This window comes from Tenebrio molitor, chromosome 1, assembly GCF_963966145.1.
Source record: "Tenebrio molitor chromosome 1, icTenMoli1.1, whole genome shotgun sequence".
Classification (NCBI taxonomy): domain Eukaryota; kingdom Metazoa; phylum Arthropoda; class Insecta; order Coleoptera; family Tenebrionidae; genus Tenebrio; species Tenebrio molitor.
The window spans coordinates 44501464-44522800 of record NC_091046.1 but is presented as its reverse complement, the minus strand read 5'-3'; the positions used below and the strand labels follow the sequence as shown (position 1 = coordinate 44522800).

General features: G+C 39.0%; 6 protein-coding genes across 10 annotated transcripts; 2 read left to right on the top strand and 4 right to left on the bottom strand.

The window, feature by feature from the left end:
* The first annotated feature begins 113 nt into the window (after positions 1 to 113).
* On the top strand, positions 114 to 1444 carry LOC138135103 (vacuolar protein sorting-associated protein 26C). Of its 2 annotated transcripts, none has more exons than XM_069053757.1 (5): positions 114 to 310; positions 359 to 502; positions 551 to 878; positions 925 to 1221; positions 1275 to 1444. In XM_069053757.1, the coding sequence occupies exons 1-5, from the start codon at positions 254 to 256 to the stop codon at positions 1355 to 1357; spliced, it is 909 nt and encodes a 302-aa protein (XP_068909858.1). In that variant the 5' UTR covers positions 114 to 253; the 3' UTR covers positions 1358 to 1444. The 2 variants fall into 2 exon arrangements, with proteins under 2 accessions (XP_068909858.1, XP_068909853.1); XM_069053752.1 differs by having other exon boundaries at positions 551 to 881.
* Positions 1354 to 1906, bottom strand: Lamtor3 (Late endosomal/lysosomal adaptor, MAPK and MTOR activator 3). Its single transcript, XM_069053770.1, has one exon. It carries the CDS (start codon positions 1903 to 1905, stop codon positions 1435 to 1437), a length of 471 nt encoding a protein of 156 aa, XP_068909871.1. The 5' UTR covers position 1906; the 3' UTR covers positions 1354 to 1434.
* A 153-nt stretch (positions 1907 to 2059) lies between these two features.
* On the top strand, positions 2060 to 4296 carry LOC138135088 (E3 ubiquitin-protein ligase ariadne-1-like). 2 transcript variants are annotated; one of them, XM_069053738.1, is made up of 3 exons: positions 2060 to 2224; positions 2525 to 3257; positions 3397 to 4296. In XM_069053738.1, the coding sequence occupies exons 2-3, from the start codon at positions 2553 to 2555 to the stop codon at positions 4207 to 4209; spliced, it is 1518 nt and encodes a 505-aa protein (XP_068909839.1). In that variant the 5' UTR covers positions 2060 to 2224; positions 2525 to 2552; the 3' UTR covers positions 4210 to 4296. The 2 variants fall into 2 exon arrangements, with proteins under 2 accessions (XP_068909839.1, XP_068909846.1); XM_069053745.1 differs by lacking the exon at positions 2060 to 2224 and having other exon boundaries at positions 2251 to 3257.
* A 148-nt stretch (positions 4297 to 4444) lies between these two features.
* LOC138135116 (uncharacterized) lies at positions 4445 to 5578 on the bottom strand. The gene is made up of 2 exons (XM_069053759.1): positions 5262 to 5578; positions 4445 to 5177 (listed from the first exon to the last, which is right to left on the bottom strand). Exon 2 carries the CDS (start codon positions 5166 to 5168, stop codon positions 4551 to 4553), a length of 618 nt encoding a protein of 205 aa, XP_068909860.1. The 5' UTR covers positions 5169 to 5177; positions 5262 to 5578; the 3' UTR covers positions 4445 to 4550.
* A 1628-nt stretch (positions 5579 to 7206) lies between these two features.
* On the bottom strand, positions 7207 to 10521 carry LOC138141555 (uncharacterized). The gene is made up of 3 exons (XM_069062291.1): positions 9444 to 10521; positions 8903 to 9000; positions 7207 to 8837 (listed from the first exon to the last, which is right to left on the bottom strand). The coding sequence occupies exons 1-3, from the start codon at positions 9447 to 9449 to the stop codon at positions 7409 to 7411; spliced, it is 1533 nt and encodes a 510-aa protein (XP_068918392.1). The 5' UTR covers positions 9450 to 10521; the 3' UTR covers positions 7207 to 7408.
* Positions 10522 to 14378: 3857 nt separating this feature from the next.
* Positions 14379 to 19834, bottom strand: LOC138135054 (GPI ethanolamine phosphate transferase 1-like). 3 transcript variants are annotated; one of them, XM_069053691.1, is made up of 11 exons: positions 19406 to 19834; positions 19134 to 19354; positions 18858 to 19083; positions 18442 to 18727; positions 17860 to 18081; positions 17575 to 17809; positions 17085 to 17257; positions 16848 to 17038; positions 16602 to 16795; positions 16326 to 16552; positions 14379 to 16265 (listed from the first exon to the last, which is right to left on the bottom strand). In XM_069053691.1, exons 1-11 carry the CDS (start codon positions 19645 to 19647, stop codon positions 15858 to 15860), a joined length of 2625 nt encoding a protein of 874 aa, XP_068909792.1. In that variant the 5' UTR covers positions 19648 to 19834; the 3' UTR covers positions 14379 to 15857. The 3 variants fall into 3 exon arrangements, with proteins under 3 accessions (XP_068909792.1, XP_068909799.1, XP_068909806.1); XM_069053698.1 differs by lacking the exon at positions 19406 to 19834 and having other exon boundaries at positions 18858 to 19043; positions 19134 to 19276; XM_069053705.1 differs by lacking the exon at positions 19406 to 19834 and having other exon boundaries at positions 18858 to 19043; positions 19098 to 19239.
* Between the last annotated feature and the right edge of the window lie 1503 nt (positions 19835 to 21337).

Below are 21337 nucleotides of genomic sequence, written 5' to 3'. Positions count from 1 at the left end.
CATAAAGACCAAGTACGTAACTGAATACAGGAATTTCTACTTTGGCACCGTGATTAAAAGAAATGATACATTTTTCTAAAATTTGCTAAAATGTCATCTATAGTTACGATCACAACAGACGAATCTTGCTCTATGACCTTGGTTCTGACAGCTGATCAGCTGTTAAAAACTGACGTCTGTCAGAATTTGACATGACCTCGCTTAGGTTAGATATACATGTTTATTTTGATTTATTTTGTAAATAGAACAAAAAATGTCGACAAATTTGGATATAAGACTGAAACGAGCAGACAAAGTCTACCGGGAAGACGTAAGATGCAAAGGATTACAAGTCCATATTTTAAGAGGTTGCTTGTAGGAAAACATCACAGGGGTCATAGCAATAACCACGAACTCTGACCTGAAGCACGACGGAATCACGCTGACGGTCGAGGGTTGCGTCAATTTACAGCTGAGCTCGAAGAATGTGGGCATCATGGACGCCTTCTACAACTCAGTCAAAGTATTCTAGCCTTGTAGCATAAATCAAATAACAAGCGCCCTTTTCCAGCCCATCCAACTCATCGGAGTCACGTGCGAAGTCAGTGGCTCCGGCCGTCTTCCATCGGGAGCCACGGAAATCCCGTTCGAAATCCCCCTCAAGCCAAAATCCAACAGAGTCCTGTACGAAACCTACCATGGCGTCTACATCAATATCAGTTACGCGATACGCTGCGACGTGAAACGTTCGTTCCTCTCGAAAGACTTGCAGAAGAGCCAGCAGTTTCTGGTGCAATATTGGCCGGGGCGCAACCCCGGGCCCCCGCCGCAGATCAAGGACGGCAGGAGAAGCGTGCAGTTCAAGTTGAGCCCCGTGACGCTGGCCTCGGGGGGCGCAGGTGGTTGGTGTGTTGCGACGAGTTTGAGTTGATCGAGGGGTTTCAGGTGCGCCCGATTTCGTGTTGTCGGGGCAGCTGAACGGCACTTGTTGCAGCATCAGCAAGCCGTTCACCGGATGCATGAAGCTGGAGAAGTGCGCCGTGCCCGTCAGGTCGGTCGAGCTGCAGCTGGTCAGGGTGGAGACGTGCGGCTGCGCCGAGGGGTACGCCCGGGAAGCCACCGAGATACAGAATATTCAAATAGGGGATGGGGATATACCCCCCATGGTGGAGATCCCCATCCACATGGTGTTCCCGAGACTGTTTACTTGTCCAACGCTGATCACTACCAATTTTAAAATCGGTATTTTCTCGTCGGACGTTTCTTTCAAAACACTCCAAATTTTCTTGTTTCAGAATTTGAGATTAATCTAGTGATTGTATTCCACGACGACCACTTGGTCACCAACAATTTTCCAATCATATTAGTGAGAGATTAGCATACAAAAATCGTTTTATTTGTTAATATTTTACACAAAGCAAGATATACGAATGTACCATTAAAAAGAAATAAAAACTAAGATTCAGCGACGGCCAGTGCGAGACTTGCGATTATGGGATCCAGCTGCTTTTGTACCGCCAAAATGTGCCCCGTATTACAAGAATCACTAGCAATAAACGTAACGATGAGCGGGAGTTTGTTCATTTGAATCACTTGGTATTGGGAGTACACACAAATCAAAGTGTCCGTTTTTCCCAGTCCCAACTTGCTCCCCTGGTCCACGGCAAGCCCAAACGTCGAAATAAAATTCGGTCTCATTGCGTGTTCTGGGGCCTTGTCTGTGTTCACTTTGAGCAAGTGAACTCCATCGCGGTCCGTTATTATGACGCTGTACAAGCCGGAAACTTTCGACAGCAGTTCCTGAAGGCTATTTTTCACTTCTTCGACCATAATTACAAAGAAATGATTGCCCAAATCCCAAACATGAACAGCTGATCTTGACAGACTTTTGACAGATGACGGACGACGATTCCTTCCAATAATCATAGAAATAGAGCGTCGAGATCTCTTTTAATAAAATATATTTTATTAAAGGCGTTATCGATTATGTGTGTTATTTTTGTTTTGATCTACTTGCCACAATAAAAATCTATTTAATAATTTGTGACTTTTTTGGGTGATGTTTATTTAATGTGAGCAAAGGTATACGACCGACCTTGGTTTCAATTTCTGTGGTGTTCTGTACGTGTTTTGTCAATGGCGGAGAGTGTAGTTTCTCGAGGAGAGCGTGTTTTCCATGTCAGTGCTTCTGGTTTTGTGTTCGTCAAAAACTTCACTTAAAATGCCGTCGATTGCATCGTAAAAGGTGAGTGTTGCGAGTGGATGCAAAGTCGTTTTGTGTGAAAGTAGAATTTGGTGAGGTTATGTTGTGAGTTGTGAATTTGTGCAGAGTAGGCTTTGGCTAGTGGCTGAGGCTACGCCGTAGGCAGTTTCGACCATTGCCCTTTTGTGGTAAAATAAATTTTCAAAATTAATGTGCTCGATTAAACGTAAATTGAGGATGGGAAATTTCGGGCAAACAAATGTTTGAGGTGGCCTGCTGTCAAAGGAGGCACACAATTTCGGCTCTTGTCAAAATCAGACAGTGACACAACCATTGATCAAGTTCCAGGAGTCAAAACGCCACAAACCCAATGGAGATGATGAACATCGACGACGACAGCGTGTGTGAAGACTCGGGTAACGAGACAAGCGGCGACGACGTAGATTTCAATGTGGAAGTGGAAAGCGGCCTGAATAAAGAGACGCAATCGTTCGAGGACGAGTACCAGTACGAGGTGCTCTCGACCAGTGACATAGTGCAGTATATGTCGGACATCATCGACGAGGTGAACAGTGTGGCGCAGCTGCCTCCCACGACCGCCCGAATCCTCTTGAACTACTTCAATTGGGACAAAGAGAAGCTGATGGAACGCTTCTTCGACGGCGACCAAGAGGAGCTGTTCAGAGAGGCCAACGTGATCAACCCGTTCAAGAGCGTGCCGGTCGCTGCCAAACCCGCCAAACTCCCCCAGAAGATTAGGGGGACGGAAGTGTGTAACATTTGCTACATGGTGTTCGCGCCGATGCACATGACGGGGCTGGAATGTGGTCACCGGTTCTGTTATCAATGCTGGAACGAGTATCTCACCACGAAAATCGTGGAGGAGGGGGTGGGACAGACGATCGCGTGTGCCGCCCACGACTGCCCCATCCTGGTCGACGACGAGACAGTGATGCGCCTAGTGAGGGATTCCAGGGTTAAAATCAAATACCAACACTTGATCACTAATAGTTTCATCGAATGCAATAGGCTGCTGAGGTGGTGCCCCAGTCCGGACTGCAATTACGCCATCAAAGTAAATACCCGATTTGTCAAACTTCAAACGGAGCGCCACACGCGGCCAATGAGCGGACCCGCTTCGGCGCGCGTTCGCGATTGGTCGTCGCGGCGGACCGGTTTTGGCGCGCGTTTCGAACACGATTTGGTTGTTGCAGGTGGCGTACGTGGACTCGAAGCCGGTGGTCTGCTGCTGCGGTCACGTGTTTTGCTTCGCCTGCGGCGAGAACTGGCACGACCCCGTCAAGTGCAGCCTGCTGAAGAAGTGGATCAAGAAGTGCGACGACGACTCCGAGACGTCGAATTGGATCTCGGCCAACACGAAGGAGTGCCCCAAGTGCGGGGCCACCATCGAGAAGGACGGCGGGTGCAACCACATGGTGTGCAAGAATCAGAATTGCAAGGCCGATTTTTGCTGGGTGTGCCTGGGCTCGTGGGAGCCCCACGGCAGCTCCTGGTACAACTGCAACAAGTACGACGAAGACGAAGCGAAGGCGGCCAGGGACGCGCAAGAGAGATCGCGTGCGGCCCTCCAACGCTATCTATTCTACTGTAATCGATACATGAACCACATGCAATCTTTAAAATTTGAACATAAATTGTATTCTTCAGTTAAAGATAAGATGGAGGAAATGCAACAGCATAACATGAGCTGGATCGAAGTGCAATTTTTGAAAAAAGCCGTCGATATACTGTGCAAATGCAGACAGACGCTCATGTACACGTACGTTTTCGCGTATTATCTAAAAAAGAATAACCAGTCTGTGATATTTGAAGACAACCAAAAAGATCTGGAACGGGCCACGGAGTTACTGAGCGAGTATCTCGAGAGGGACATTACTCAAGAGAATCTTGTCGATATTAAGCAAAAGGTGCAAGATAAATATAGATATTGTGATGGCAGGAGAAAAGCTTTGTTGGACCACGTCCACGAAGGTTACGAAAAGGACTGGTGGGTTTGCAAAGAGTGAATTTAGAAAATAATATTGGTTCGGTGCGGAGCGGTCGCTGCAGAGACCATTTTGAAATTTTAAAATCAATAAAAACGATTTCTTATTTTTCTCGTTCATTTTTCCGCACGACCTGTTACGCCACTGCTGCGGAAAATTTTAGAACCTCGTCGTACGCCGCCACTGGTAGTCACGTGCGTGTTGACACGTCAAGTTTAGGAATCGTGGAAAATTTGGACGATCGATTAAAAACAAGTCAGTCTTAATAATCGTTGTTGAATTTGGTATTTTTAACAAGTCTGCCTCTACTTACATCGAAACGGGCCAAAACATACAAAAAAAAAAATTTACACACGGTCACATCAAATGTACATCATCTCGGCCATTGAGCTCATTTTTTTGGGTATGTGGACGAAAGTTTCAAAATAACTGGCGAGTTCGTCGATCGTCACGTCGCACGGGGGCGTCACGTTCATCCTGGCCTGGTGCGAACAGCTCGCGCCCACACTGCACGCCTCAGACTTCGCGGACAAGCTGTTGGAGCGCGAGCGGGCTTTTTGGAAGCTCGCCGATTTGTAACACTGCGTTTCACTACTCGAACCGCTCAGAGTCAGTTTTTCGCAGGCGTCGACTATCGACTTGAAATCGTGCTCTTTGTGCCTAGAACACTGTCCGAACAGTTTTTCTTTTCGTTTCTTTGAGATCTTGACGTTGGTTAGTTTATCACTGTGAGAGCATTTGATCAGTTTGAGGATCGGGTCGCGGAGGATTTTCTTGTTGGGCCGCTTGAACGACGTGGTGTGTTTAACGGCCTGATTCCGCTTGATGCAGTCGCAGGTCGAGCCAAAGTTGATGCTCGACAACGACTTGGAACGCCTACGGTGCATGAAGGGGTTCGCAGGGGCATCGGTGGCTGGCTTTTTAGTCTCTAGGTCGAGCTTTTGAAGGCTGTTTAGCAGATTCTGGTCTCCTTGCGACATTCTTTGTACCTGGAGACAAAAGTCGAAAAAAATCAACTGGGTCAAGGTTTGACAGGATCAAAACAAACCGCACATATTTCGGTTTATCCTCACCTAATAATGATACATTCCTCATTATCTCCGTTGGGGCGCACTGTGGGAAAACGACCGAATTTCCCGACTATCGTTTCCTCAGGTAACTCTTGCAATGTTCCGACAACCGAGATAAACCAAAACACAAATATTGATGACTAATGATGGACAGATTTGAGTCGCAGTATGTGAGTGCGCATGATCGAGGGGAAAACGTCAGTTCTAGAAGGATTCGAAAATGTCCCGCGATTCTCCTCGAAAGGACAACGCATTTGAAATTCACCACGTTTGACAAGAATTTTCAAAAAACTAATTCCATCAAAACCACCATTTTGTTGTCAGTGTTGCCACTTTTCGAGCCTCAATTTTCACATGGATTTCTACAAATTTTCTGAGTTGAATGGGAATCACATAAATACATAATTAATAACCTGGATTGGTATTCTTTCTGTAATAAAAAAACATCTTTAAATTTATAATTCGTATATGACATAATCTCACTTATCACGTAATATTCCTGACGAATTTGCGTAGAGCTGGTTGCCGGATACGCAGGCGTTGCTAAAATTCATTTAAATTTGATATTCAATATTTTCGGGTTGATTGACGGTTGTGTAGCTTTTCCTGCACCAATGGAGTTTCGAAAATGTCTCCAAGTTCCACCCGGAAATTTCAAAAATTGAAAAAAAATACGCGGTTAGAAAAGATCCTCATTACCACGGCAGTATTAAAAACATTAAACGCATTTTTCTTGAAACCATGTCTTTTAAAGATGGTTGCTATCGCCGGTATCAAAATTAAGTCAAAATTTTCTCGTTCTTCAATGTTTTGTCTCACAAAAGACTTATAAAAAACCTTAAAAATCAATAGTTAATTTTCAAAATGTTTTTACGTACTTACCTATTGTCATTTTTAATAAATTCTTTGTTTTTCATATAGACTACAGGCACACTAATACCCTCGAGATTTTTTTGCGGAATGTAAGTAGGTAGTACTTAATTGCTGATAACAGTATTATATTGTTGTAACAATAATAAAGTTGTATACAAAATACCGACGGTGATTTCTTTTTTAATTTTTCAATCATCGCCAAAAAGTACCCAGTGATTTTAAATGATTGTGACTTTTTTTGATAGGTTGGTAATATTATTGTTGGTTATCGTGCTTTTTAATGTAATAGTTGACATAAACATAGGCGTCCTTCCCTATTTGACACAATTTATTAATGCATAAAATGTCAAAATGACGTAAGTACGCCAATGTGTTGATTAAGGTATCAAGTTTGCCAAATTATACACCGCTGGATTCCTCTTTTCAATGCGCTTCTTTTGAGTCGAAAAAATTTTACCTCGCTTTTTTCGTTTAAGAGAAATTCACAAAAAACCAAAAAACTCCTATTTTTGCCTATTTTTGGCTCCCACACCAACAAATGGGGTCTATGGCCGGAACTTTCCCTATGCCTGACTTCAAGTAACTCGTGACAGTCGTGACGTAAAATCAACCCAGAAAATTTTGAGTGTTCGAATAGAACCCAAGGTTTATAAGCTCCGTGGAGTTTATTGGGCTTTTTGAGCTTTATTCTAGCGAGGGACCACCTAATGCATGATCGACAGACTCTGTCGTATCTCGAATAACTTTTGCGGGGGAAAAAATTCAAACGAATGTTTTAAATGGCAACGAGGCAACCTACTATACAAATTAATCAGTTCTACCAACCTTGGTTCTGTCGCTCGAAATGTCACAGAAACAAAGTTTAGGTAAAGTCTTCGTCGGAAAATAGTCAATTTTGACTTAAATTGTAAACATTTTACAATAGGAGAGAAAATACCATAAATAATTAATTCCATTATACCCTCTAATTTTATTGTCCCTTTGTTGTGCAGTACCGACTTGACTTAAGGAAGGGCAAACGTCAGGTAAACTAACAACCCCTCCCTATTTATGGAATTTTTTATGACGATTTTCGCTCCTTTAGGACTTTATATGGAAAAATCGAAAATTGAAACGGCCTCAAAGCGTAGCTTATTGATTCAGATGGCCTTGATTTTTACTAAATTAACGTTTTTATTTACATCGCTCTTATTTAACTACATACTTATTACTTACTTACATAACACATTGTTCCATAAAACAGAAATACACAATCACATTATGCTATCCTAGTATTCCTAGTACAGTCTTACTTGAAATAAAATAATTCTTTTATAAAAATTGGCAATCGGAAGTCGTTCCAGCATCGAATTAAACTCTCGATACGTTCTAATATCATACCTATCAATCAAAAAATTTCTGCTAGCATCTCGACTCAATTGCCTCAAACTAGGCACCTTGGGCATTCGCTCCAATCTGTCACGCATTGCTTTATCCTTCCACTGAATTCTCTTCATCTTTGGATGCAAAAAGAAATCCAAGTACTTCATACTCGCGTGAGTTCGACTTTCGCTCCAGGCCGCTCCGCTCAAGTAACTCATCACTTTTTTATTGTCGAGGTAAAAGTCATACTGGAGGACACAGTCGACCGGTACGAAATCGATTGTTCTTCTGAGGGGCTGCTCGTTGTATTCGAGATTCGCAGGGAATATCAATTTCTTCATATCTATTACATCTGCACTTGACAGGATTCTGTTTAGTTCAGCTGCATTGAAAATTTCAGATATAATGTCCACGTCCATCGAAGTTACAGGAACTCCTTGAATGATCAAGAATCGCGCAAGCATAGCCAACTCTTCGGTCCTCAGTTCGTCTTGTAACCGCGTGACAACGTAGCTCACCATGAAACTGTTAATCTGCAAAGGCCTAAGAAAAACGTCGACGACGGGGCTGTTGATAATGGTGGTAAGAAGCCCAAGATATCTTCTATATCTTGTACTACCACAGCACCACCACATCATGTGGACGATGTTGGAGACAGGATTTGCCGCAGGAAGATGATCGAACATTTTGCGAACGATGTGGCCATGTCTCTGGATGAACAACATCAAGTGTGCTGGAACATATTCGCACATGTGGTTATTCAGATGTCTCAGATCTTCGTTAGTCCACTCCACGTTGAAAGACTCGTCGCACAATCTTGGAAAAACGGGAGAGTCTTTAGTCATTGCCTCTACCAACCAACGCAGTTTCAAACTAACTGGTTTCTTGTTCTTGAAGGTGTAGTCGATCATGCGGTCTGTGAAAGCTTGACTCTTAGATGTGATCGCCACCAGAGGGATCAAGTCTCTGTTTGTCTCAATTAAAGGATCTGCGTTTTTTTCCAGGAGGAAATTTATAGCGTTTTCTGAAGGTGTCGGGTGTTCGCAGGCCAGATAAAGTGGCGTCTTTCCTGCAGCGTCTTGTTTGTTGACGTCGACGTCACTCTCTCTGAGAATGTTTACAACGCTGTCGTATTTGTAAATTTTTCCATAATGCAAGCAACTTCTTCCCAGGATGTTTGTTGCATTTATGCTGGCTCCTCGCTCGATCAACAGGGGAAACACCTTCTCCAGACTGGCTTCGCTGTTGTTCTCTATCAAAGACATCAGTGGCGTACTGCCCCATTTATTCGAGGCGTTGATCTCAACGTCTTCGCGATAGAGAAAAGAGTCTAATTCCGACATCCTAAAATAATTTTTCACCGCGTAAGAACGAAAATTGTATTACATATTTTATTAATCATTACTCACAAGTTGTGTCGAAGGATTAGATGCAGGGGTGTGTTACCATCTTTGTCTCTTGCGTTAACAGCGACCTCTCGCTTGGGGTTGTCTATTTGTTTGAAGTTCTGTCAAAAAGAGAATATACGAGTGCATGATTGGGTAGTGTAAAAATAGTTATATCAAGGCCGCGAAATCATTCTTTAACGTAACGAGAGAAAACTTGTCGCCGAGGCCGCTTGCGACCGAGGCAAGACAATCTCGAGGACCTGTTTTAGGTACGCGAAGTGGTCGTTTCGCGTACGGTTGCACAAAAACTATTTTTCGGAGTTTTGTACATGAATATTAAACTTTAAACAGAGGAAAAAATGTTATAACAAAGCGGAAAGATTCAAGAAAACACCAGACCAAACAAAAATATGTAAGTAAAGCAACAATGTCGAACTTATAGGACACACTACTGTTTTGAATACCAATTAAGCGGGTTCCAAAACAGTTTTGGACAAGTAAGAAAAGTTGTTCTTTTAATTTTTGATATATCTCAACAATAAATAAAGGAAGACGACTTTACCTCCATGTTGATGCTGGGATGCTACCCCTGGGGTTGACGCTATTGAACTGACATAATTTGCCTAAGAATCCTTTACATATTTATATACTAATGAGCGTCCAAGAGGGTTTAAACCCAGGTACAATTTTTCTCTTTCTGACAATTACCTATTTATCTACTCTTTAGACGTAAACAAACCAATTCCGATAATGAGAAACTACTTTCTATCAAAATATTAATTGTTAGAAAATCTTTGTGAATAACAAAAACAAACATTCTTCAGCTTATCACGTTTACAATTTACATAAGTAATTCTTGATGACATGATAAAATTAAATAGTTTGTTATGTACAGGGTTACAGGGTAGGTCTATAAACGATTGTCTGGTCCAGTCAAATTTTTAATGTGCCGCTTTATTTATACGTACAGCGTGATCAACAATGACTGAGTCTGTTGGCAATGAAACAATTGAAACATATTGGTGTTTTTTTTTTGTCTCGTAATTGGTACTGACCGGATGTTTTTTAACTTGACACGACATTAAAACAAATTTAGGTTATGCCGATTCTTTTTTATTGTTACCAACAGATTCAGTAATTCTTGATCACGCCGTAGAATAAATTCGGTAAATTCTGATTACCACACTTTCAGGTTAGGTTGTTGGCAAAATCCTACCCTCACAAATTTTGTTTCGCTCTAAAACCGGACGTAGGTTTTTGCATTTTGTATTGAAAAATACAGATTTCTGGTGATAAAACGAATATAAGGAAAGAAAATTGGATTGAAAAGTGCGAGTATAACGCCATTAATGTCAGAAGTGACACATAACAATAAATTAAAGTTGGGCACCTGTTTCACAAAGGCGGCACAATAATATAGTTTTCCAAAAAGCTGGCTTGACTCGACAATCATTTATAGATACCCTATGGATAAATTATTATCGTAGAGGGATTATTATACTTGAAAATGTAAACCCTTGTCACAACATAGTTTCGATTCAAACGAATACATTTTATTTTATAATATATGTTCACGTTGGAATGAAAATCAGTGGTGACCTGACCTGTTACTATGACAACTCATATGAAAGTTAATGCCAAATGTGTGCGATTTGAACCACTGATGTTCAATCCAACGTGAACAGGATATACAGATACTCGTACTATCGCGGCCAAAATAGTTACATTGGTCGTCACTTTTTGACACTTCAAATGTAAATCAAGTATTAATGTCAATGTACATGACAATTTCAAATGATTCTTGTCAAAAATATGGCACCTTCAGTTTTTGATAAATATAGAATCGTCTCACTTGCTTTTGAAGGGTTGTCTATGGGGCAAATTGATATTGATTTTTTGCTTTTGAACCCTGCCTCCCCAGCTGGGAGGTTAACCATCCTATAATTTGTTTCAAAATCAAAAATCCACCAACACTGCATTCTACCTCGAAAATACAACTGACAACGTCGCCAACTTTTGTTTTTAGTGTGTTTGGAAGTGTCAGAAAAACGTGAGGTTATGAAATAAAACTGTTGACAGTCGTTTTGGTCGTAGTTCATTGTGTTTTTTAAATTCTTCGAAGCACTTAATGAGCGCTCGCTTTAATTTAGCGGTTAAAAGATTCCTTGTTTTTCGAGGCATTTTTATAATTTGATATTTGTGACAAACTGAAGGTCAAATTTTGGCGGAGGGTTGGACCAACCCAAAAAAATGAAACTTACTCTAGGGATTTCTTTTTTTCTGCCAACATAATTCAACAGATGGTGGATTTTTGATTTTGAAACAGATTATAAAGCTTGCTTTACAATTGAATACAGAAAAAAATCGTTACAACCACTGAAGCAATTCTTCAAATCTTCGTCTGATGAACTTTCGCAGTAGACTAAACTACCTTGTTCTGCCAAATCTTGTTTTAATAGTTGTATTCTAATTCTAAATTGCATGTTTCTTCTTCAAGCAGGCAACAGTCCATTTGGATTCTCTAAGGACTTGTTCCAGATATTTAATCCTCAATAAAATTTTTTTATCATCTTTGGCGGCTTTCTGGTGGTCTTTTAAATTTTAACCTTTGATATCGTTTATACATAAAAAAAATAAGGAACTGCTACAAATTGTTGCTGAAACAACTTTAGGGACATCTCAGATTTGAGTTGATTTATATTCTTCTTGGAATGAAGTGTGTGTTTTTTGCAATTCTAGGAATCCGGATGGACAATCTGGAATGTTACCCTTGGTAATTTTAAACAAGGTTTCAATTGGTGGTTTTGAAAAAGATTTTGGTGTTGTTACGACGTCCATCGTTAGGCCAATCTGTCACATGGCAATAAACTACAAAGTAATTTTTTTGTGCGTGGTTATAACATGAGACGAAGTAATAAACAATGAAATGAACGCAAATATTTTTACTTTAAACAAATTGACATACACTCGAAGAGTGCTGAACCCACTTTACTTTGTATGTTGTAATAAACTTATAATCCATTTCCATACTCTAACAAACACAAGAGTAGTCTAATCATATGTCAGTATCTTTTACTTAAAAATGATAAAATATTCAGAATCGAATTGTTACTGGATGGAATTTTATATATTTATAATTTCATATACATACCTATGTACTCAAGAAAAGTGCAGCCGAAAAGGAGTTACTTTTCGTCCGCTTGGGAGTACGTAAAATTACCTTTTTCATTAAGGGGGCCTAAAAATGTTAGCATAAATAGTAATGCGGGTAGTACCTACGGATACGCCCCGTACTAACCCTTTCGAAAGTTAAATTGAGTTTTTACTTTGGGTATTTCAAGGTCAAATAATTTTATTTTTTTGGCTATGTGATTATATCTTAAAATAGTGACTTGCAGGGAACCAACATAATGCGAATTTAGCAGTGCTCAATCCAACGTATCGGGTGCGGCAGCACTGACGCCCCACAGAAGACTGGCAAATTCGTGGGATTACGCTGAAATGTAAATTAAAAACTATACCTATTTCTTTTAGTCTGAAAATAAGCGAGAAAAAACATTGCGAAATTGACCAATCAGACAAGAATACCATCAAGGACTACGCAATCGACTATTCCCTACCAACCCGCGCGAAACTTTTTTGAAAGATGTTTGTGTCATCTTGACAATTTATACATTTTAATTTGTCATCGTGTTTTCTCAAGATCTGAAATCGTGTTGTAAAACTTTGCCGAGATGTATTCAGCTGCCGATTATGTTGAGATGTTGATTATTATCTTTGGAGAATGCTGGCGGAACGCTAAGGAGGCAGTAAGAGTTTCCTCTGATCGTTTCCCTGACCGTCCTTCTCCTGATCACAAAACAATTTTGAGAGTACTTGCTAGAGCTCAAGAAACTGGGACCTTTGTTAATGAAGAGGCAATACTGAATATCGTTGAGGAAGCTGCCCAAGAGATACTTCCAGCAGATCAGTACATCGTCAAGATTGTAAAAAATAAAGAAAGCGTGTTTAACAGGAGCAGTGTACGCAAAGTTGGAACTGTCTCATTTACTTGAAGATATTCCATTGATTTTTCGCATAAATCAGAGGTTACAACAAGATGGGGCTCCACCCCATTTCAGTTACAATTTGCAAGGTATTTTGAATCGAATATATCCTAATCGTTGGATCGGACGAGGTGGTCTACGCCACAGGATTTTTTCTTATGGGGGCACCACGTGAAAAACGTTGTTTACAACCCACCCATTCATAACGAGGAGGATCTTCGAAACCAAATTACAAGAAGCTTTTGGCTGAAATGGTCAAGGGGTCTAAATTAATCTTACTACGGCGTCCACAACTGGGTCTCGAAATGAATGATGGACATATTGAGCATCTCCTTTAATTCTTTCTTTGAGTTTTGTTAGTGTTTCGCTTTATTATTTGCTTTCGTTCTATTAAACTTGGTTCTTGTTAGAACCACCATTTGTTGTTTACTTTAAGACTTCCGCCCAATAATAAATTTATACTAATAGTTGCGGGCTGTACGATGACAACTTTTATTAAATTTGTTGACATTATTCTTAACCTAGGTTTTTGACAGTGCAATATAATGTGCTAAATTTGACACTAAAATATAGTCAACCAGATATTTCGAGTATAAAATGCTAATGATAGTATTTTTGGAAACCAAGCAATGGCCCTATTCGTTCTGTTCTTCCCCTCAACGGATTTTCCCTAGTTTATCCGCGCTTGATTAACGGGATTGGTGGATTTGAAATGCTTATAACTCCATCAAAAAAGCAGATAAGAAGAAGAATGTTATTGGTGTCGACACAAGTCAGTTTCCTCTGGGGCGTGAGTTGTGCCACATTCTGTATAGTTGGATAAATAACAATTTCAATTGAGTCAGATACTAAAAATAATGTGACAACTCTGTCGGTATTCCAAAAAAATAATAATTATTTTGTGTTGTAACCCAAAAAAATGAAACTTATTTTAGGAATTTCTTTGTTTCTGTCAACATAATTCAACAACTATTCACAACACTGCAACCGGATATGTTTTGTGGGTTTATTTGACAGATACCTACTTGTCGATCATATAACGGACATTACCTTTAAAATTAAACAAATTTTTTTTCAAAAAAATCTTTGTGGACAGGTCAATTTTAGTTTACAAAAATACATGTTTTAGTAGCAAAGAAAATTCCAAGCAGTCATTTGTTTTCGAGTGATGACGTCATCGATACTTTTTTTAAATGGAAAGCCCCTATTTTTTTTTTATTCTGATAGCCCTTTTAATTGTCTAAATGACAGGATAAAAATTTTGTTATCATACATAAGTAAATTTTTGAAAAAAAAAAGTTGGAAAAAATAAATTTTATAACGAACAAAAACAAGTCTACCTACCCCTTTTTTCGTCTGATTAATTAAATTGAAACTAATTTTGGGTAACTTATCATTTTGCACCTCCCAAAAAAGGAAATTGGTTTGAGGATGTGATAAATAAAACTACGATGCTATATTATTTCTTGCATTTTTTCACAGTTGCATACAAAAACTCCTCATTACGTTAACACAGCCTTTCATTACGCTTTTACTAAACAAACATTTATGTATTTTAATTTTCATCAGTAATGCCGCACAGGTGACTCTTGTAATATTACAAAATTCAAAACAAGAGTTTATAAAAACTAGAAGTATTGCATAACTTCAATGTCGCAAAATGCTAAATCGGCAACAAGTTTCATTAAAATACAAATCAAAACGTATGTAACAAACATTTTTGAATGGGTCTCGTCCAATTGACATCTGTCAATTGTAAAACAAAACTGTCAGTCTCAAGACGTTCCATTTTCAGCGGCACCAAACACGTCTAAAGGTTTACAACACAAATCATTTTCAAAAGAAACATGACAGTGCTATTTCTACTGAAATGTAAACACTGTTCACGTGGTTTATTTTTTTGCATATCGTAATGAAAGTGGCACTTTTTTACACGCAAAATCGTAGTGAAAGTAGCACTTTTTTTTACACGAAAAATCGTAGTGATTCACTACTAGTAAAAGCAGTACTTTTTTGCATCACTTTATTCCATCTCCTTCAAAATAAAAAATCCACCAACACTGCATTCTACCTCGAAAATACAACCGGCAACGTCGCCAACTTTTGTTTTTAGTGTTTGGAGGTGTCAGAAAAACGTGGGTTTATGAAATAAAACTGATGACAGTCGTAGTTCATCGTGTTTATTAGTTAATGTTAATGAGCGCTCGCTTTAATTTAGCGGTTAAAAGCATTTAAAAGATTCCTTGTTTTTCGACTTTCGAGGCATTTTTATAATATGTGACAAACTGAAGGTCAAATTTTGGCGGAAGGTTGGGCCAACCCAAAAAAATGAAACTTATTTTCTGCCAACATAATTCAACAGGTGGTGGATTTTTGATTTTGGAACAGATTATACCTATTTTTTTTTGTAATTTTTCCTAAATCCTTTTAGATCAAATTTCTCAACTATTTTCGATATGCAAAAAAATAGTGTGTACAACACGTTATGAAAGTCTCTTTTTTTTCACTTATTTACTTGATTAATCAATCAGCAAATTCGTGAAAAAAAGTATGATTTTCATAACTAGTACAAATAACTATTAATTGGCTAAAAAAAATTCAATATAAAAGCTCTTAACCCTAAACATAATACTGTATTTATTATTCATCTATGTAAAATAAATTCAACGTGTTGAATTTTTAATAACTAAAAACTTCCTGACGCAGTCCCCAAATTTAAATGGAGACAATGCTATTGTCATTACATTACATAAATGTAGGTATTTTGTAATACAGAATGTCCCAAAAGTACTTACTCCATAACACTTCTAGATGACGCACCTTCAAGGAAAGGCGGTGCTTTTGGGACACTGTATTTGCTTTGTTTGTAATATTTCGACTATTCTTGAATGGTCACGAATTTATGGAGTAAAGTGGGAATTTAAAATGTTTTAAATTTGAAGGAATGAACACTTTGTCGTTGTCAATACATAAGCCAGGCCATACAATAACAACAAAATTATAACAAAAGCCTCCATGATAATAAACTGCGAGAGACTGGTGCCTATTTCTAGCCACGAGCCGATATTTGTGATGCAATACAACAGTTCCAACAGCATTAAATCCGAAATCATCAAAACAATACAAAACATATTGAGCGTGTCCGCTTTACGGATCAAATTGATGGACCTGTAAACGCAACTGGTGTATATGAAAGGTACCATAATTCGGAGCAGTATCAGTCCCGCCATTTTGAACGGGCTGAAAACAGTCAAAAAACAGCGAACCCACATCGGATCGAACGAGTTCAGACTGGCAATGTTGCCCGTCCCGAAAAATCCCACGAAAATAAAAACGACCTACTCCCAGTCAAGGATATATTTTCTCCTTGTTTTCGTCGACGTTGCAAAAAAGGATACGAAGAAGAAGGCTCGACGAAAATCATCGTGAGTCTGGACCACTTTCCTGTCGAAACAACTGCTCTCGACTATCATCCAAGCGTACAACAAAAACACGTAACACACTAAAAAAAGACTTTCGTAGTTGGAGGTGACCATAAGGTAGAACGTGCCGAATCCGAGGAAGACGCTCGTGACTCGAGCAAAAAGCTGAGTCGGGGACAGCGCCACCGCGAAAATCGGCACAACTAAAAATACATGATCAGAGCGAGATCAGGTTGATTTTGAAATTGTTACAAGCCCAGATCCAGGCGAAATACTTCAAGGGGGAATCCGGCGCCACCATATTAAATTCAACCGCCAGAGTGTACAGTGGAGTCAATATCAGCATCACGTGTTGCCAGCGAATGAATTTATTCGACGTGTGAGGTTCCAATTGGCTCATGATTACCTTCTCAACAGCCAACCACCACAAGATGTAGCCCACGAGGCTGATAAAAATGAGTTGTTAATGTTATTATAATATTATATATAATCACTTACTAACTGGTCGTGTTAAATGTTGTTTTCATCACAGGTAAAAGAGGGAAACAAGACAGAACGACGCAACAACAAATCCAAGTTAATTTTTGTCGTTTGGTAGTGTTCTCTCTCAATGACTTGGAGTATATGACTGAACCGGCAACAATGTACATTACAATACTCAGAACTTCACGATTGTGGAATGCTTGGACCTAAACAACAAATTTAAAAGAGTAAAGTGTGTTAAGTACTACTTACAAGTAGTCTTAAACCAATTGCGAATACTAAACCGTGGCTTAGAGTATGTTTCAAGTCTGAATTCTTCAGTTGTCTTAAAACTTCCATGAGGTAAACATAACGTCTTGCAAGCGTTTGCACCATAAATATGGGAAAAATGAAATAAACGTAAAACATCAGGGGAAGAGATTGTACTAAAAAGAAACAGTCGACAGTTATTTGTGCAATGTGTGCATAAAGGGCTGGTTTTAAGTGGGAAGTTTACACGCGCGAGCTCTGCGTGTTGCAATCCTATGTGTAAAAAGTGCCCTTTGCACAAATTGCACACCTAATTTTTTGCCACACCATTGTAAAATAAAATAATGAAAACACCGATTGATAAAACTTGATATGAAAGAGGTGGTGTTATCTAATTTTTTACTCTTATTGCTTCATTTAGAGAAAAGTTCAGTTGGCAGCTTTTTAATGGAGGTGCAAAAAATTATTATGTGACGAGTTATACTAAACGTACTTTTCAACAGGACCAACGTGCTCAGGTACAACGGCAGGAACAGAATCACGTGGAGATATTTCGCTGTTTTTTCAGAGTGTATGGGTTTGGTAGGTGTGACGTTGTACGTCGCTAAATAAACTATCCACGCAACTATACCAACAGTCACCGAAATTAAAACGGGGAGTTGATAATAATTGTGATAATAATCTGCCCCTTCAATTAAAAACGTAACAAAATTCTTGGCCTCAACTTTCTGTAAAATTAATCAATAGGTGTAAGAAAATGGAGATTTAGAACTCTTACAAATAAGTCGTATTTTTGAAGAGTAATTAAACGTCTCAGGTGAGTCACGGTAGTTTCAAGGTCCTCCGTTGTGACTCCCTGAAATGGAACAAATCGTACAGCGTTGTCCATCCTCCTGTATTTCTTGATGTTAAATATTTCCATCAGTTGAAGAACATTGGAAATGATCATTTCACTCAAATTGTCTTGAGATGAGTCAATATAGTCGTCGGGCAACCTCCCCTGGAATAAAATACATCTTTCAAGATAAACAGAATGGATTCACCCTGTATATTGGCATGTGCAGTACCAACACTAAATTTTGATCGTCATGTCATTCTACAGGAAAGTGACGGCCGTAACCGCTGCAAGACATTAACTGTCAGTATGTTCTCTTTCTCAAATTGTATTAATTGCAACGATTATCACGAATACAATAATTTTGAACGTTTTAAACACTTTGACAGTTCGATTAATTTTTGACATCTTGTTGACAGTTGTCATAGCGACAAAAATTTTTTAATTTGACATCACGAAATTTAAAATGACTGACGACCAAAATTATCGCCCTTGACAACATATTCCTGTTAAATTTTCACTCACTAATGAATTAATGGGGTAATTAATACCGATAAGCGCCGAAAGTAAGGGGGCGATGTCAATTTGTTGAACGTCCTTTTGTTTGTCTTCAATTTTAACGCCGGCGCCCCACGCAATCAGCGGCGTTTTCGTTTCGTGGTCCGAACCGGCCCCGTGGGACCCCCAGTTGGTCATCCCGTGGTCGGCGGTGAAAACATAAGATGTGGATTTGTCCGGGAACGCGTGTTCAAAGAGTTGCTCAATTTTGGGAATATTTTCATCGACGAATTTTATGTTCTTTTTATATTCTCTGCAAAAAAATTTGAAGTCAGTATTTTACGTGCACGTTTTACCAATAACTTTGCTCTCTGAAAGTTGCGGTCATGTCTTGTGAAACCACAAAAATACATTTTCGATTTTTTTGTCATTTTGTAACTTACAATGATGCAGGTTTGTATGCATGTCCAGCAGTGTCTATACCGAGCAAATGCAGAAAAAATAAGTTCCCCGCTTGTCTGAAGTCTTGGCAGCTTTCACAAGCAATTTGTGTTTTGATAAAAGCTTGGACTCGATCGACCACCCACAAATCTAACTCAACTGTATTATTTTTTCCATAATCTTCCATACTAGAATCATACGAGTGTAGATGTATGTGGGGCAAATTATCTAACAACATGTACTTTATTTTCGTGTCACGCCTGATCTCTTAACATTACCTTTATTGAACATATTCACAATACTGGGCCCACCCCAGCACCACGCGTTAGCGCTCTGATTAACCACAGAATCGAACTCGACCGGATTTACCTTCCAACCTTTAAGAATCGCAGCTGGATCTTCATATATGCCCCCTAACAAAGCCACATGTCCTGGGCGGGATTCCGTCGGAACTCGAGTATGAGCAACCCCCCACGACCCGCGACTCTTTCGAATTTTACTAAAACATGTTGAATAGAAAACGCGCCGGAATTGATTTCTTACTATTTACCTCAAATTAGGGGCGTTGTCGGTTTGGTTTTCGCCAAAAATTGCTTGTGCTCTTAACCCGTCGGCCACGATAAACACGACTCGTTTGGCAGGGGGGTTTGTTGTAGACTTGATAGGAGACATTCCGTGGTCGATAGGACTTGAAAAGTAGATATCAAACGCAGCTTTCAGGATAAGGGCGTGAACAAAAAATCCAAATGCAAGTAATGTTGTTACTTTCCGATTCGTAAATTTCACGGCCATGTTTCAAACGTACATGATTTGTGCCAAAAGTTATAGCAATTTTGATTTACGCATTATTTACAGGATAAATTTAAAATTCTAAAATGTGAGGTTAGGACACAACCTTAACCTTACAATTGGGAACCACTGACATAACCAATACCAGATTGCCGATTCTACAGAATTACGGTATGAACGATAATTTAATTCACAAATAAAGGGAGTTAAAAATAAAATGGCGTTTTTAAGACTAGAGTACTTGAGTAACGCGAGATTAATCTATCTGTTGTTAAATTTTATTAAAATCTATGTAGAAATAATAGAGAAAGTAAGACCAAAAAGTCTGGTGGGAGGGCTGTATATTTTTTTAATTTTTTTATTATACGTAACCGAATTCGACGGACAAACTCTTACTATGACTAAAAACGGTCCTAAATTGTTAATACACTTATGACCCATCTCCTTCCGTTTGGAAATTACGATTTTTTAATAATATTCTGACCCAGCATTGAAATCACTTCCCTACCAACGATTTCACCCATCTGGCCTTTAGCGCATTCAAGGGCGTAGCAAAGGGGGGGGCCAGGTGGGCCCGGCCCACCCCAGAATTTTTCTGGCCCACCCCAGAATAAAAGTGAAACACTTATTAAAAACAAGATACATCTGCAATAATCTAAAAAAAAATCAAACACGAAAGCGCTGAAATGGAATGATAAAAATTCTCGAAAAATTCGGAGTTTATTCAGTGATTATATCAATTTTCTTTCACATGCTTAACTTAATCTATGTAGATCTATGTCTGTGGTCGGTCAGCAGCGGTGGTTTAAAAGTGGTTTTTTGTTCGACACTGCCAGAATTTGAGAATTTTTTCCTGTGTGAATGGATTTTGATAAATGTCACAACTTGTCAGAACGAAACGTCATGCTAATTTACAGATTTTAAGCGATTTGAAGCCTTTAATGGGCTTGTCAAAGAAAACAACTTTGTATTCATGGATTTATTAGTACTGGATACGGCGTACAGCCATCATAGTTGAATAAGACGTACCATCTATTTCTGTCGCTCTCAACGCATTATCTGGGTATTAGCACTATCCTTTAGCGAGTCCCCCGACTCTGATTGGTTTAAATTCTCAATCTATCAATTATTTATTACTCTCCTGTCATTCGTGTCATCTTTTTTCTAATCTGTTTCTCTGAAGTTTGCATAGTTCGAGAGTATTTGAACCGTTAACTCTATTAAGTATTATTGTTTTAGAACTTGAACATATTAAGAATGACTAAAATTCGTCTAAAGCCAGGTATTTTTCACTCTAATGTGAAACACTGACAATGCTGTTGGAAAAGATTTCACAAAAGGAAATCCAGGTTTGGACTACAAAGGTGAAGAGAGTTGTCTGCCTTCAACAACTACCTATATTTTTGTGAACCACTTAACTTTAATTTGTGCGTAAATTCAAACTCACAAGTATCCATGAAACTTACAAAAAAATACCAAAATAAATATTAGTCGTAACAGATTCTTATATTTATTCATTATTAAATAATACAACTTTGTTAAGTTTACTTCTTATCTTGTTTTTGTTTAGAGCTTTCGCAGTTTTCTTACATTCGTAGTGTATTTCCCTTTGCTCGTCAACATGTTGGATCATATTTACATGTCGTTTTGCTTTTGGGCTACTAAAATGCTCTACTGTTACATCTGCATTATA

Excerpts from the sequence above, each read along its gene's own strand:
- LOC138135103 (XM_069053752.1), top strand. The coding sequence starts at position 254 with ATGTCGACAAATTTGGATATAAGACTGAAACGAGCAGACAAAGTCTAC. Across the intron at positions 882-924 it reads GGCCTCGGGGGGCGCAGGTG|GTGCGCCCGATTTCGTGTTG; the intron begins GTTGGTGTGTTG and ends GAGGGGTTTCAG. Across the intron at positions 1,222-1,274 it reads CACTACCAATTTTAAAATCG|AATTTGAGATTAATCTAGTG; the intron begins GTATTTTCTCGT and ends TTCTTGTTTCAG.
- Lamtor3 (XM_069053770.1), bottom strand. The coding sequence starts at position 1,905 with ATGATTATTGGAAGGAATCGTCGTCCGTCATCTGTCAAAAGTCTGTCA.
- LOC138135088 (XM_069053738.1), top strand. The coding sequence starts at position 2,553 with ATGGAGATGATGAACATCGACGACGACAGCGTGTGTGAAGACTCGGGT. Across the intron at positions 3,258-3,396 it reads ACTGCAATTACGCCATCAAA|GTGGCGTACGTGGACTCGAA; the intron begins GTAAATACCCGA and ends TGGTTGTTGCAG.
- LOC138135116 (XM_069053759.1), bottom strand. The coding sequence starts at position 5,168 with ATGTCGCAAGGAGACCAGAATCTGCTAAACAGCCTTCAAAAGCTCGAC.
- LOC138141555 (XM_069062291.1), bottom strand. Across the intron at positions 8,838-8,902 it reads CTAATCCTTCGACACAACTT|GATGTCGGAATTAGACTCTT; the intron begins GTGAGTAATGAT and ends AAATTATTTTAG.
- LOC138135054 (XM_069053691.1), bottom strand. The coding sequence starts at position 19,647 with ATGGCCGTGAAATTTACGAATCGGAAAGTAACAACATTACTTGCATTT. Across the intron at positions 17,039-17,084 it reads CAATTGGTTTAAGACTACTT|GTCCAAGCATTCCACAATCG; the intron begins GTAAGTAGTACT and ends TTTGTTGTTTAG. Across the intron at positions 16,553-16,601 it reads TTTCGCCTGGATCTGGGCTT|TTGTGCCGATTTTCGCGGTG; the intron begins GTAACAATTTCA and ends ATGTATTTTTAG.